Below are 16386 nucleotides of genomic sequence, written 5' to 3'. Positions count from 1 at the left end.
ACGTGTCGTATACCGTATATCATTCTACGAGGCTGAATTGATTGTAGATAACAAGTACTGCCAGTGTGTATTGAGTTGCATGTTTTTATGTGTTTCGTAATTTTCCATTTAAATTTTAATGTGTAGAATTAACTGGGTAAAGGTTGGGTTCCTGGTGAGATCTTAATCTGACTCACAAGAAACATACTGCCAAATGTTCAAATATGAAACTAAGTTATTATTTCTTTTTTCAGTTCAATGACATTTTCGTTATAAGATGACCAGACGTACCAAATAACCAAAGATGCTAATTAAAAAATATGAGTTTACAAAAAGGGGGAGACAACCTAAGGGAGAAATGCGAGGCACTCTAACAGCTGAGCACAAAACCAAAACTAGAAGATAATATTTGTAAAATAACTGTGACTCTAAAACGATAGTACAATAATAAGCAACAAAGTTTAGAACATAATAACTGAAAAAAACCACAACACAACGTAGTAAATAAAACTACAGTGATTGAGAGTTAGTATCGCAAAACAATAAAATTATGGTTATCTTACACACAAACTTAAGTAATTGACGATGTTGAGAAGAAATTGATAGAAATTCCTCTGAATCAAACGCCATAAATTCCAAATGTTCTAGTTTAGAATTGGTTATAAAGCACTGATTGGTTAATTTAGATCAATGTCAATGATGACCAGCAAAGTCACTATCTTCCTAGTTCAATATGATAAGCATCACTGTCTGAAGCATACTGAATTTTGACCAGGATTGTGCTACTCATAAAATACACAAGCATATGTTTGCTACTCAATGATTATACAGTGAGACTTGTCTCCACATATTGTTGTTAATCAATGAGCTATGTGTAGCTCCAACATAAACAACCAGAAGATTTACCTTCATTGTAAATGTTGTTCGTCCTTTGTTTTGGAAGATGACCGCAGACTCATGGTATGCTTGGATGTCTAGTCTGTCCATAAATAACTGATAAGCTTGTCCGGGCCAGGATTCCCGTTCCGCATGCGATTCTGCTACGCCATTATTGGAACTGAATATCAAGGTCTTTCAGAGAGGTTTTTAGTGTGTCCTTACAGATATATCTTTGCTTCGTCAAAAGAAACAACCTGCAGCGTACGGCAGCTGAAAATTAAAGGTACATATAGTTCAAACAATCATTCAACACTGTATTTATTTGACCTTACACAGACTGTAGGAAGAGGCGAACCGTCTTGAACAAAAAAATTGTCCGCAGGAAGCGACTCCAAGAACACAGACGACTCGAAACTGAGTGACATACCTTGTAGTCTTTCTATGAAAGTAGTGGTCCAGTGAACGATACCTTCTGCCTGTGGTTTGACTTAGAGTTAGACTCTTTGAGGATGTTGATAATGACGCACGACACTGACAGACTACAGAGAGTGAGTGGGGGGGGGGGGTGTGGACATTTTTGGGATTAAACACTGCCATGGAGTTTATTTTATAGGAATGTTTTTAAACCTAATCTCATTGTGTTCGTTTTGAATCAAAAGTCTCACCCCAAATTCCGACAATAAGTCAATATGTCCGCCGGGTATCGATATGGTTGCTACAAGGTTGCTTCGGTTACAATACGATGAATAATGTCGAGGAATTTGTGGCAAGTGGATTCAAGCTTACCAAGATACTATTTTCAACTTCCCATTCTGGAATAGTTGTTGGCATTTGTAATCATTGTCTCGTGTATGAAATCACGTCTATTTACAGTGGAACCCCTTTTAGACCCCCCTCCCCCTCCAGCCCCCTTCCTATTACAGACACCCCCCCCCCCCTCCCCCCTTTCCTAATCCCATTTCAGCCTTTGCTTTGTTCAGATTTCCTTGTCGACAATATTTACAGTGGAACCCCTTTTAGACCCCCCTCCCCCTCCAGCCCCCTTCCTATTACAGACACCCCCCCCCCCTCCCCCCTTTCCTAATCCCATTTCAGCCCTTGCTTTGTTCAGATTTCCTTGTCGACAATGTCTGAACATGTATATGCCCCGATAAATTCTATGATCTTATTTTCCAAAATAAAGTCTAAAGAGGGTGTTCCACTGTAGCAGACACAGGCAATGTGTTGTCATATGAAAGGCAATTGTTGTTTTCAAAACAAAAGTACAGGTTACTCACATTTTTGGTGTCTGGTAAACACAAAACCATCACATCATACTCATAGTGGCAGAGTGGTGATCTACATGTATATATATATGTCTGATATTTGAAGGAAAATGGATGACAAAATAAACAACCTCTCTCACCACAACATCAAATTTATTTTCTTTCGCAGTTCTAAGAAAGTATTTTTGTGAATTAAGGTCCCAAGCACATAAATGCAGAACCTCAGGTTGGCCTATAATTATGTGTCAGGAAACAAAAAAATGACAAAAAAATTAGTTGGAATTCATAAGTCTAGCTTTTTTTAAATTTTTATTTATATATTTTTTTGGAGGCCTTACAATATTTATTTGATGTAACACGCACTGAACATATAACAGGAACAAAATCATTAGATTTAACCATATTTTTCATTTGCAACGAGTGTCATAATGTTTACCTTTCTTCGTACCATAATTCAAAATGGGGCTAGGGTTACGTTTTGTAAACTTGTGCACAAATTTAAGGATCGATTTTGAATTTTTTTTATATCCTTTATTTTTTTTTATTTTTTTTTTATTTTTTATTTTTTATTTTAGTCTACAATTTTACAAATAATTTTTGTGTGTGTGTGCAGTGTGTACAATTACAATGATTTTTTAGATTTTGTATATATAGTGTGTACAATGAATTTTTTTTATTCTTTTTTGATATCCTTTATTTTTTTATATATATATATATTTTTTTTTTCAACAATTTTTTTTTTTTTTTTTTTGTGTGCAGTGTGTACAATTACAATGATTTTTTTTTAATTTTTTTTTTTTTTAATTTTTTTTTCTTTTTTTTTTTCTCCAGTGTGACAATGATTTAAAAAAAAAAAATTTGTTTTAAACTGCGAAAAAAAAAAGTGTGTGTGAACAGGGATTGTTACTGGTGTTATATCCGGACATACACAAAACACAAAAAGTAACTAAAAGTGTGTTTTTTCTCGACATTTTGCTAAATTGTAAAAATAAAGTCAAATTAAATTATTTATATGTATTTAACCTTATTTCAAGCCTCCATAGTTATTTTTAAGTGATTTTGAAGACATGTTTTATTTCGACGTCGAGGTAAAATTTCATGTCGGAGTAAAGCTCAAAATTTCACGCGGGAGTCGAGGTATCCCACCATAAACACATACACACACACACACACACATACACATACACATACACACACACACACACACTTCCTTCTGTACTGTAGCCATAGTTTGGCAACAACACAATCCTTTATTATGGGGGCGAGGACGCCCCCATTCTATATATCGACAAGAACTAGCCTTGAGGCGAAGCCAGTTTACTGTTCGTGGGGTATCTTATTCTATTCTTTTTCTCTCGATTTTTTTTTTTTTTCGTTAAAAATTGTAATTTGATTGTGAATTCCATCAGCCTGAGTCACGAAGACTGGCTAGGAAAAGGGGGACTGGCCTGCCGTTTGTTCACCCCAACTCGCAACGTCTTATCTTGGAGACAGGTTAGACTAACAGCACGGCGATCGTGCGGCTTTAATTGATGAGTGTGTCGCACGTAAACCTTTCGCCTATAGTCACTGGCCGGCAGGTTTGAATAGATCTGGATTCCGTTACGAATCCGTCTCTTGCGAGCAGCATCCATCTTACTCTTTCTGTAACAAATGAAAGACTTACAGATACCCGCCTTCCTGTGTGAACGATTACGAACACCGCCACGGGTCTGTCCAGCCTTTTACATGCGATCAGAACATCCTTCTACCTGGTCACATACCACAACTCATTAGTCTGGCTGGCTGCTTCTTGTGCAGAGAGGGATTGTGGCTATCATCCTTTTTGAGGATGTAAGTCTCGTGTTCATTTCATTGCTTGTTATTCTTCCATGTGCCAGGAGATTGGTTACGCATAACTCTTACTTACACTTGTCTTGTAGCGAAATCAACCCATTCTGCACAGAAAGTAACCAGGACGTAGAGTTTTGTTTAAGGTCGAGGGTTTCCCTTATCCCATGCAGATCTTTGACGATTTACAAGACCAACGAGAGCAACACAGACTTTGTGAGCACGCAGCCACATAATATTTGATGATTGAACAGGTTGTTATTTTTGGAGTCAACAGAAATAGAAAAGCTGAGAAAGTGGTGGATCATCAGTTGCAAATGGCTGCATATTTTAATTTTGAGTGTAAATGCATGCTTTACAATGTGGCCAAATTTGAAATGTTTTCAGGATTACTTTGAGGAAAGAGCCAAAATGAAATACAAAATTCGACTTTGATTGGAAATGTAGTTCAGAAGCATAGATTGTGGTCCCCCTATTGTTGGTAGAGAAGTTAGTGTGGCTTTTTGTGGACACGAAAGGATACGTACCAGCTAAGGTATGCTAAAACATACGCACGCACGCACGCACGCACGCACGCACGCGCGCACACACACACACACACACACACAGGCTTTTCATGTTCGTACATTTCCAAATGAAACGTTTAAAACCACTACGAATAAAATGTAATGGAGCTATTAAGCCAGAGCCTACATTAACCTCATTGACTATGCCCGGAAGAGCAACCCTTTACAAATTCAAACAGCGGAAGATTACATTTGCGCTGGTGAGTCAGCATTGTCATTTTCTGGAATGTATAAGTAATGAGGAAATCATCTACATGTTTTGATAGCACGTGCTGCACGCACAGATGTGTACTTGTTAGGTTGGTTCAAAGGCCAATGGAAGTTCTCTACCTAGAACAGGGATTCATTTAATGTGTTCACCAAGAAGTCAGACGCGTTCTAACTTCTCTTCGACAAGAAAACACATTTATCTTTTTTTTTTAAATTTAAAAAAAATTCTTTTTATAGATTGCAAATTATTACATTTCGTTTAACAAAATTGGTATGCCTTCATTAGTGTATTTTTACATTTTTCTTTTTGTACGGACTGGAATTAATTCCTTTTCATGTCATGCGAGCATGATAAGGCATTTTAAGGAAAGGATGAACATTTTGATTTCACCTTGCATTTGCTCCATGGTGTATCAAACGAGTACCCTGTTTGTTTTAACATAGACAGGGAATCGAGACGAGGGTCGTGGTATATGTGTGTATATATGTATGTATGTATGTGCGCGCGTGTGTGTGTGTGAGTGTGTGTGTGTGTGTGTGTGTGTAGAGCGATTCAGAGAAAACTACTGGACTGATCTTCATGGAATTTCACATGAGAGTTCCTGGGTATGATATCCCCGGACGTTTTTTTTCTCATTTTTTCGACAAATGTCTTTGATGACGTCTATCCCGCTTTTTGTGACAGTTGAGGCCGCACTGTCGCGCCCTCATTTTTCAATCAAATAGATAAAAATTTTGGTCGAGCAATCTTCGACGAAGTCCGGACTATGGGATTGAGTTTCATCTCCGCAGCGTAAAAAATAGTTTGCTCATTAAAGTTGTCATTAAAATCGAATTTTCACAAACAGATTCAAACATGATTGCATCGTATTTTCTAATTTCTCCTGATTTCAAATACATATACATATGTCATGTTTACTCTAAAAATGTGCTCAGAATTAGAGAAAATAGGTTTAAGTCAGTGCTGCGTTCGCGCGCTACGCGGAGACGAGCGTGACCCGTCTCGTTTTTTTCGGTGTGGTTAGTCGAAACTATCTTAATATGGCCTCGGCGATGACTGTTTTTTGGTGTTAATCTGTTACTTTGATGCCGACAGCTTGACTAAATGTTTTTATATCGCTTCACGCGACTTGTTTGTTTTGTTTTGATATCGCATACGCATACTCAAAGCTAACAGTGCTCGGTACAACCGTTCCTTTTTTTCAGCAGCGTAGCGTAAACTTACCGAAGTGTCCGACCAGACAGCTCGTTTATACCATAAGATCATTGGACCGATAACGAAAAGCTTTTGTTTTTTGTTTTTGTGTGTGAAAGCACTCCTGTAAAGTGGTCTCTGGTTCTGAAACGGGAAGAGACTTTTGGGAACTCCCAGCATGAAGATTAACGACAGTTAAAATAAAACAGCAACAAGGCGTCCGAGCTAATTATCTTTCTCGTTTACTACAGTCAAACCGACCCGCGCAGTCACTTCTCAATATCGACCGCCTGCCTTCAACGACCACCCAAAAAGAGCACCGCCTGAGTTGGTTTTCTCTCTGTATAATTCACCTTTTCATAGCGGTCACCTGTCTACAATAACACATTTTGGTCAGTCCCTTGCGTGATCGTTATAGACAGGGAGGGTCAGGGACTGTACCATCATTGTGTACAGTGGTCTTGTGTGCCCACAGGGGATATGTAGATGTTACACGTTACATGCCGAGTCTCAGTGATTATTACAAATAATGGTCGAAGTTAGCGGATCATGAAAAATGCGAGCTTTAGCACAGCAGACCTAGATTCAGAAAACAACCAAACTCATGGATTTTATATGGAGATTCATGTGTTCAAGCCTGTAGTTGTTAATTTAAATGCGGTATGTTTTTATTGTTTGCTCCAGAGATGTATACTTCGTACATTAGAGCGTTCGGAACTTTTCAGTCGCAAAAGTAGTACCGACGCAGAACAGCTTCTCAACCCATTGTGCGATCGAGGATTCAGGCTGTTGCTGGGTCGTTATTTGTTTGGTTGCTAGGTGTTTATCGAAAAATAACTAGCTCTACAAGTTTACAGAGGTAAAGAAGCAGAGGGGGGAATAATTACAAAAACTCCCTCCTCTGCCAAAAAAAGTTAGAAAAAAAAGAGAAAAAAAAGTAAACTCGGTTGTGAGATGTAAGGTACATTTTTTCATGTAAACACAATCATGTTGACCGCCACAGATCTGTATGTTCGTGTTTTCACATGGGATGAGACTGCGATTTCTTCACCTCAGAAGCGTGCCCCAAATTAACAGCCTAGTTGCCACCCGTGCAGAGGTAAATCTTGTTGTGGTTCATTAGTTTTGTAGATTGATATAGGTGTCGGTTAGGAAACAAATTCTGCACACAGTAACGCACGCACGCACGCTCACGCACGCACGCGCACGCATGCACACACACACACGCTGGATGGATGCTGGTATTATCCGAGGCAAAAGCCTGGTCGGAACTTAGAGAACGAAGAGATGACCTACACCTTTAAAGTGGTGTTTTGTGTTGCAAAAAGCAAGTTCCCCGAAATCTTAACCCAGGAAGATTAACCTCGCTCAAAACAAGGAATGTAACTGTACAGTTAGCAGCAGGCTTTCACACCAAGACAAAACACCAATGACGCCAGAGTGACAAGACAACAGCCAAACCAACACTTTAAAGGTCACTGACCCGAAGTACACCCAGCAATGAAGTCAAAGTGCAGACAAATTCTAGAAAAATAAAAGGTGTGTTTGAGATCGGAAGCTCGGGGATTCAATGGGCGTATTACGAGTCCGTACTTTGCAGTTTGAGAGCGGAAATCGAGCAGCCCGGGGCAAATAAACCACCAGAGAGAGAGAGAGAGAGAGAGAGAGAGGGAGAGAGGGGGGGAAAGAGAGAGTAAGACGTAAGACGTAAGACATTTTATTGATTAAACACACAAGGTTCATTTCAACGGGATGTGGGGGGTGTCAGTAATACATGCCGTGTGTTTGTATTTATGGACAATCACCCGGTTTTATCTCTTTCTCTCTAACATATACTCACACGAACGCACGCACGCTCTCACTCTCTCTCACTCTCTCTCTCTCTTAAACCTAAAGACATATCCAGCGCATGAATTAACAATATGGATAGGTGCAACGACAAACAAGTTTACAGTGCTAACATACATTATCGGCTTTCAATCATGCTCTATCGTTCCACGGCACAAACTCTCTCTCTCTTTCTCTTTCTCTTTCTTTTTCATTCTCTCTCTCTTTCTTGAGAGAGAGAGAGAGAGAGAGAGAGAGAGAGAGAGAGAGAGAGAGAGAGAGAGAGAGAGAGAGAGAGCAGCGCCCCAAGGGCTGTCTATACAAGTCCGTAATTGGCACGTGATTTCCAGTCACTAAGAGACGTGCTTGTGGGTCGGTGATGCGGATGTTACTAAGAGACTGCAATTTGCAGACCGATGTCCTTACTAAATAGCGTCCTCCCTCCTGCTCAAGGCCGGCTAGCTGATTGTGGTGGCACACACGTACCACATGGACTGGACCAAGTTTTATCTTCACTTCAATTTGTCCTCTTGGCCACTGCCTTTTACAATGACGGTTGCTTATACGTTTATAGCAAAACAACAACAACAACAACAACAAAACTACCACCACCACCACCACCACCACCACCACCGGGAGGTCATTCTGGGCTAGTCAGTTTTGACCCCCCCCCCTAGTCAATTTTGACCCCCCCTGCAAACTTCAAGAATGAGTACATTAAGACCTTTAGAAACAATATTTATGCAAATATTCAGGCTAGCCCAGAATGACCTCCCGTCAAAATCAGCTAGCCCAGAATGACACCCCGGTCAAAACTGACTAGGCCAGTCAGTTTTGACCCCCCCTTCAAACTTCAAGAATAAGTACTTTAACTTTCTAAACCGAAATAAATGTAAATGTGGACAGTATTTGTCAAAAAAAGGATATTACAAGAAAAACAAACAAAAAAACACTTAAAAAAAAGTTTCCACACTTCCCTTCCAACTTCAAGAATAAGTACACTAGGACCTCTCAAAACAAAACATACGCTTGTATATATGCATCTATGCATCTCCCCAGCACCCCCCGCGGGTTAGGGGGAGTCCCATATTGGTTGGGACGAGAAAGAATTTACCCGATGCTACCCAGCATGTCGTAAGGGGCGACTAACGGTTCTGTTTCTCCTTTTACCCTTGTTAAGTGTTTCTTGTATAGAATATAGTCAATGTTTGTAAAGATTTTAGTCAAGCAGTATGTAAGAAATGTTAAGTCCTTTGTACTGGAAACTTGCATTCTCCCAGTAAGGTAATATATTGTACTACGTTGCAAGCCCCTGGAGCAATTTTGAATGGTTGAAAACGACGTTAAACACCAAATAAAGAAAGAAAGAAATCTCCCCAGTTTAGGAGGGGGGGGGGGGGGGGGTCAAAATCAGCTAGCCCAGAATGACCCCCCCCCCCTTCAAAACTGACTAGGCCAGTCAGTTTTGACCTCCCCTTCAAACTTCAATAATATGTACTTAAGGACCTTTTAAAACGAAATATAGGTATATGTGCACACTATTTGTTGGATAAATGATTTTTTTTTAAATCGGAAAAAAACAGTAAAACATAAAATGTTGACACCTCCTTTGAAACTTCAAGAATAAGTACACTAGGACCTTTTAAAACGAAATGTACAAATGAATAAATGCATCTATGCATCTCCACAAGTTGGGGGGGGCCCAGAATGACCCCCCGTCAAAACTGACGAGGCCAGTCAGTTTTGACCTCCCCTTCAAACGTCAAGAATAAATACACTGGGACCTTTTAAAACGAAATTTACGCATATTATATGTATGCATCTATGCATCCCCGTCAAAATCAGCTCGCCCAGAATAACCCCCTGCAGTCAAAACTTAGGCCAGTCAGTTTTGACCTCCCCTTCAAACTTCAAGAATAAGTACTTTAGGACCTTTTGAAACGAAATATGTGTATATGTGCACACTATTTGTTGGAAAAATTATTTTTAAAAAAATCGAAAAAAATCGGGAAAAAACTTACTTCAAAAAGAATTACCAAAAAAAAAAAAAAGTTTCGACGCTTCCCTTCAATCTTCAAGAATAAGTACACTAGGACCTTTTAAAACGAAATGTACGCATAATGTATGCATTTATGCATCCCCACAAGTTTTTTTTGGAGGGGCAGTCATTCTGGGCTAGCCTAGAATGACCTCCCGTCAATATCAGCTAGCCCAGAATGACCCCCCGTCAAAACTGACTAGACCAGTTAGTTTTGACCTCCCCTTCAAACTTCAAGAATAAGTACTTTAGGACCTTTTAAAACGAAATATATGTATATGTGCACACTATTTGTTGCAAAAATGATTTTTCTTTAAATCGAGAAAAAAAATCGAAAAAAAACTTACTTAAAAAAAATAAAATAATTCGACGCTTCCCTTCATACTTCAAGAATAAATACACTAGGACCTTTTAAAACGAAATGTACGCATATATGTATGCATCTATACATCCCCACAAGTTTTTTGGGGGGGGCAGTCATTCTGGGCTAGCCCAGAATAACCTCCCGTCAAAATCAGCTAGCCCAGACTAGGCCAGTCAGTTTTGACCTCCCCTTCAAACTTCAAGAATAAATACTTTAGGACCTTTTAAAACGAAATGTATGTATATGTGCACACTATTTGTTGGATAAATGATTTTAACAAAAATGGGAAAAAAACACGAAAAAAAACCTTACTTTACGCTGCCAATCAAAACTTGCGTATGTGCATTCCTGACTGCCAGGGAATATTGGAGTTCGGGGTGTAATAATTCACAAAAAATTCTAGTTCCAAACTGGCAGTAGGTAGGTAAGTAAAACCTATGTTATTTTTAAGGGAAATTGAACCAATAATCTGTTTTTAGTGTCTAATCATGGAAATAATAATTAGTTTGGCTTATAATGATGTTTAAATATGAACTTTTGAAAAATCTGTCCGGCGCATCTTCCGGTGCCTGTGGATCAAACACAGGTGGCTGTTTTGCTCGCTCCAAGAAAGGATTATAATCACTATCATCTACCTGTTTGCAACGAATCGTCCGAAAGAAGATCTCCCCCTTCCCCTGTCAGTATCCATTGTCATTTGCACCCCCTGTAGCGTCAGTCCGGCTTTGTTTTTCCCTACCGTGGCCCGGTCGACTTCCACCGTTTGCCATTTTGACGAGTCGAGATTTCTCTCCCCTATCCTGTCGCCAAGGCCGAAAATAGCCTTCAGACGCAAAACCGCGTCACCATTTATGTTTATTCATGAGAATGAGGTATCCTACCAAGCCATTGGCTGCTATTTTTGTGTCAGCAGTGATCTGGAAAATCCCGGAACCGTCAAGACGGGTAAACCCGTCCTAAGGCGCTGCGGCTGCACAAGCGCAGGACGGGTATACCCGTCCTGAGGCAGGCAAGTGAAAGAATTTTTATAAAAAAAAAAGTTTCGACACTTCCCTTCAAACTTCAAGAACAAACTTTTCACTGGGAGGAAGCGATCCGAATTCGCCAGCGATGAAGGAAAATAACGAAATGGAAAAAGAAAGAAAAACAAATCTAATGGATCCCTTGACTTTGGGGTAGCGCGACTCTGTTGCTGCTAGCTTTCCACTGGGAGGAAGCGATCCGAATTTCCCAGCGATGGGACAATAGGCTGAATAGAGAATTTTTTAATTTTTTTTATTTAATTTTTTTTACAAATCGCGGATTTAGGTTCGACGTAATTTGTACAATATTTTTTACATTTTTACAAACCACGGGTTAACAGCTCAGTTGGAGGTTTAATTGGTGCCAGTGTGTAGACATACAGGCTGGTGGAGGGGCTTAGGAGCGAGCAGATAGCTGTATCGTTATCAGCGTCTGTTGCTGGAGATCGTTCTTACAGCGGCGTCCGAGTTGAGACGGAAGTGTCCCACCTATTTGGGTTGATAATCGGGGATTAATGTAGAATTGTATCCTCTTAGTCAGGTTTGAGGCACAAAGTGTACGAGGAAAAAACATTCTCTCTCAAGGGTGGAAGTACAATGTCTGCCAGACTCAACAAATAGATTAGGCAGCCCATGATCACTGTTGTGATGGTAGTTGAAGTTCTATCGGATTTGTTGTTGGCTATGTTGTTGATGACGTATAATTATGTTCTCGAATTTAAGTTGATGTTGTTGTTGTCGTCGTCGTAGATGAAATCAAGGTTGTAACGTGTCAATTCAATCGTGTTCCACCTTCAGTTTATCAGTGTAAAGCTGTTGTTGTTGACATTGTAGTTGTTCTTGGTTTTCGAGTTGTTGTCAGTGTTATTGTCGTCGTTGTAGTTGTTACCCAGTCGGATAGAAACAAATAAAAACTCAAGCCTGAGTCTTTTGTTTGCAACTCCGAACATTCGGCAGCAGCACACTCTCTCGGCATGATGTCGGGAGCACGCGCGCATCCACAGCTGCAGCAAAGACGCACACCGAGCGTTGCTACTTTCGCTTCTGGCTCCCCCTTGTGACGTCACAGCCAAGGGCTTGCCGCCGCGGGGAATTTGAAGTCTCACGTAGCAGACGAATTTGGTCGCTTTTTGAGCATGCATTTTGTGTAAAATTAGACTGATGCAACACAAAACCTGAGATTTACTGATCGGTTTTTGCATCTGTAGATGCTTACCTATATCATTAAATCAACCCCAACTGCTTTATCTGACCTTAAAAAGAGCCTGTTATGGTCCTTTAACTTTCTGAGCTTGTTTTGAATACAACATATCATATCTATATCTTTTTGGAATCAGGAAATAATACAAAATAAGATGAACTCATTTTTGGATCGATTTCTTAAATTTTAATCGTAGTACTTATTACTCTATTTTCATTAACTGTGATCACATTTTAAAGTAAACAGGAAATATGTATGTATTTTCAGAATCAGAATTTGATGAATAATACGATACAATCAATTTCAAATCTGTTTGCGAAATATCGATTTTAATGACAACTTTAATGAGCAAACTCATTAATTAATTTTTAAGCCGCCATGCTGAAATGCAATACCAAAGTTTGGGCTTCGTCAAAAATTTCAACCAACTTGCTTAAAAAATGAAGGCGTGACAGTGCCACCTCAACTTTCACAAAAATCCGGATATGACGTCATCAAAGACATTTATCGAAAACATGAAAAAAACCGTCTGGGGATATCATACTCAGGAACTTTTATGTGAAGTTTTATGATGATCGGTCCAATAGTTTTCTCTGAATCGCTCTATACACACACACACACACACACACACACACACACACACACACACACACACACACACACACACACACACTCACACACGTAACACACACACACACACACACACACACACACACACACGCACATACACCACGACCCTCGTCTCGATTCCCCCCTCTACGTTAAAAAATTTAGTCAAAACTTGACTAAATGTAATAAAAAACGCTCGCGCTGGACCCGAGTACTCTTCAGACTGGCTCGCTCCCCCAGTATGAAAGTTTTTGTCTTGTGGACGTTTAAGACCAAGTGATTGCTCTGTGTGAATTACAGGCATTCCCTTTGCTATATAACTACATTGCATGCGAGCTGAGGATGTGCGTGGTGACTGGTCTTTCTCTTTTATTTGATCACAGTGAAAAATATACTGCCGACCCTCTTCATAACTGGTGAACTGGTGGCCCACGAAGTTCTTTTACTGTCCTGGCTTGCGGATTCTTGCATTTATCACGCCCCAGGTAGTTTTACCAAATTTTTTAATGTAAAGTGAAGGTAAAAGACTGAAACATATGTAAACAAAGAAAACCATAAAAAAAAATACAAATTAATATGAAAAGAATCAAAACACAAAATCGCGACCTCTAAACCACCGCAGTCGCGACCGAGCAACCAACGCTTGGTAGAAAATGGGGTACACAAAAAATCAAATTATCCAAACACACAACGCGATACGCATGCTTTTTACGACGCTATATTTCTCGTCACTGTGTGACGCGTTCGGCTGTTCTATCAGCTCAATGGCTGGCTGTTGCTCCGTCTGAATTCGTCCAACCGCCAAGTCGTTTTTGGGGCTTATTTCGCATTTAGGTCCCATGTAACATTATGAAGTTTTAATACGATCAATCGGACCTATTATCAAGTTAGTGTATCAACTTTTGAACGAACTGCGCCCAGTAGTTTCCCAGCAATAAGCTGTTAAGTCGAGACAGACAGACACACACACAAAAAAAAAAACACACACACACACACACACACACAAACACACACACAGACAGACAGACAGACACACACACACACACACACACACACACACACACACACACACACACACACACACACACAATTAAAGTCTGCTGAGCCCAAGTACTAGCGTACTCGGGGAAAATGTGCATTCATGTAGAAAAGTCGGCAGCAAATAGTGCTGAATATATATATGTATCTCCGTGCATACATCAAGAATGCGACACGAACCACCGCACCACACAACACCGCATCACATCATACCACACCACATCATACCACACCACTCCACGCCACATCATTCCATCACACACCATATCAAACCATACCACACAACACCACATCACATCATACCACACCACACCACGCCACGCCACATCATTCCATCACACACCATATCAAACCATACCACACAACACCACATCACATCATACCACACCACACCACGCTACATCATTCCACCACACACCATATCAAGCCATACCACACAACACCATACCACACCACACCACACTTAACTACACCACACCACACCACACCACACCAACCAACAGATCACACCACGCCACACCACAACAAACCACAGCACACGTCCCCTTGCAGACACACAAAACGCATACATCTATAACACCTCCCTACACAATCCATGCATCCCCACACTCTCCCACCAAAACTACGCTCTGATGTCCCCCCCCCCCTAGCTCCCACGCCCCTCCCAAAGATAGGTAAATGAGTGAAACGTTATTTTCTTTATTCGATCACACGTTCCACATATCAACCTATCATGTTTTTCTGCGTCTCGATTTTGGAGCGTTGGTGGTCTGCCTGGTTTAGATGTCACGCTCTGAACACTCAGAGAGACAGGGAGACAGACAGAGATACAGAGTGACAAACATAGTGACAGACAGACACGAGAGAAAGAGAGACAAAGACAGAAAGGGAGAGAATTAGACAGAGAGGTAAGCAGAGATACAGAGATAGACAGACAAACACACACACAAACAGCCAAACCACATGCCCCGAAGGACACACGCACACCACCAAAACCTACCGAGCGGCAGGATGAAGAAGAAGGGGAACCAGCAGAGGATGAAGACGCCCACCACGATCCCCAGAGTCTTGGCCGCCTTCGTCTCCCTCTTGAACCTGGCCACCTTGCCCGCCGCGGTCAGCCTCGAGGGGATCTTGTTGCCCACAGAACTCTCTGACCGGTCGCTGGACGTGCTGCTCTGGTGGCCAGGAGAAGTCGTCGTCGAGGCCGTGGTGTTGGTGTTAGTGGCGGTTGCGTTGGTGTTGGCGGAGGCCTTGGAAAGGCTAGGCGAGTGGTGACATTGACCGTAGTGCACGTGCGAGTTGCCGCCCTTGTGCACGCGCAAGGTCACCCCGCTTTCGTCGACCTTAGTCGTCTTGACCCCCGTGCTGAGGAACCTCGAGTGTTTGATGGCTTCGCGATAAATCCTAAAGTACACCAAGAGAATGATACTGAGAGGGATGTAGAAGGACGCGGACACGGAGAAGATGACGTAGCCAGTCTGGGTGGTCACCGTGCACTCGTACGGGTCACTGCTGGCCGGCTCCTTCCAACCAACCAGCGGCGCTATGGAGATGGCCATGGCCAGCAGCCAGATGAAGATGATGATGTAGAAGGCCCGTTTCTCGGTCATGATGGTGGAGCGCTGCAGGGGCCGCGTCACGCCGATGTAACGGTCGAGGGAGATGACGCAGAGCGAGAAGATGGACGCCGTGCAGCACAGCACGTCGATGGCCGCCCAGATGTCGCAGAACACCTGCCCGAACATCCATTTCTGCAACACCAATGAGAGAGAAAAACGGTAAAAGGACTGTATTGACCCAAGTCTAGAAACACCTGCCCGAACATCTATTTCTGCAACACCAACGAGAAAGAAAAACGGCAAAAGCACTGTATCATGACAAGTCAAGCAACACCTGCCCACACATCAATTTCTGCAAAACCGATGATGAAGAGGCGGTTTTAGCACTGTATCAATTGAGTCAAGCAACATCTGTCCAAACATTCAATAGAAACAAATGGCATAAGGATGTAAGACAAATAGTACCCGCTCGAACATCCATTTCTGCAACTCCGATGAGAGAAAAGCAGTATAAGCACTGTATCAAGGCAAGTCAAGGAAAACCTGTCCATACATTCAATAGATAAGTAAAATCCGTGAATGAGAATAAAATAACCCAAGAAAGGTATGTTATTGGAACGTTATATTTATAACAAAACAATACGTTACGTTCACTGATCTTCGACCCAGCGGTCTTTTAAGTGTCTGTCTAAACTTTTGAACGTTGGCAGTCTCTTTGTTTTTGGATTTTTCTATGAATGATAGACAGAGAGACAAAGAGACAGACTCGAACGGAGATAAAAACGAAGAAACGTGATACAC

The 16386-nt window shown here is 41.2% G+C and overlaps 1 protein-coding gene across 1 annotated transcript in view; it reads right to left on the bottom strand.

Moving 5' to 3' along the window:
* Nucleotides 1-16386, bottom strand: part of LOC138981719 (alpha-1A adrenergic receptor-like) — a 92584-nt gene that overhangs the window by 59831 nt on the left and 16367 nt on the right. The window contains exon 3 of the mRNA XM_070354782.1: nt 15024-15777. Within this exon, the coding sequence (XP_070210883.1) occupies nt 15024-15777 (754 nt within the window). The remainder of the gene's footprint in view (nt 1-15023; nt 15778-16386) is intronic.

This window comes from Littorina saxatilis, linkage group LG12 (genome assembly GCF_037325665.1).
Source record: "Littorina saxatilis isolate snail1 linkage group LG12, US_GU_Lsax_2.0, whole genome shotgun sequence".
In the NCBI taxonomy this organism is placed as follows: domain Eukaryota; kingdom Metazoa; phylum Mollusca; class Gastropoda; order Littorinimorpha; family Littorinidae; genus Littorina; species Littorina saxatilis.
Note: the sequence above shows the minus strand (reverse complement) of the source record. Positions and strands in the feature narration are given on the sequence as shown.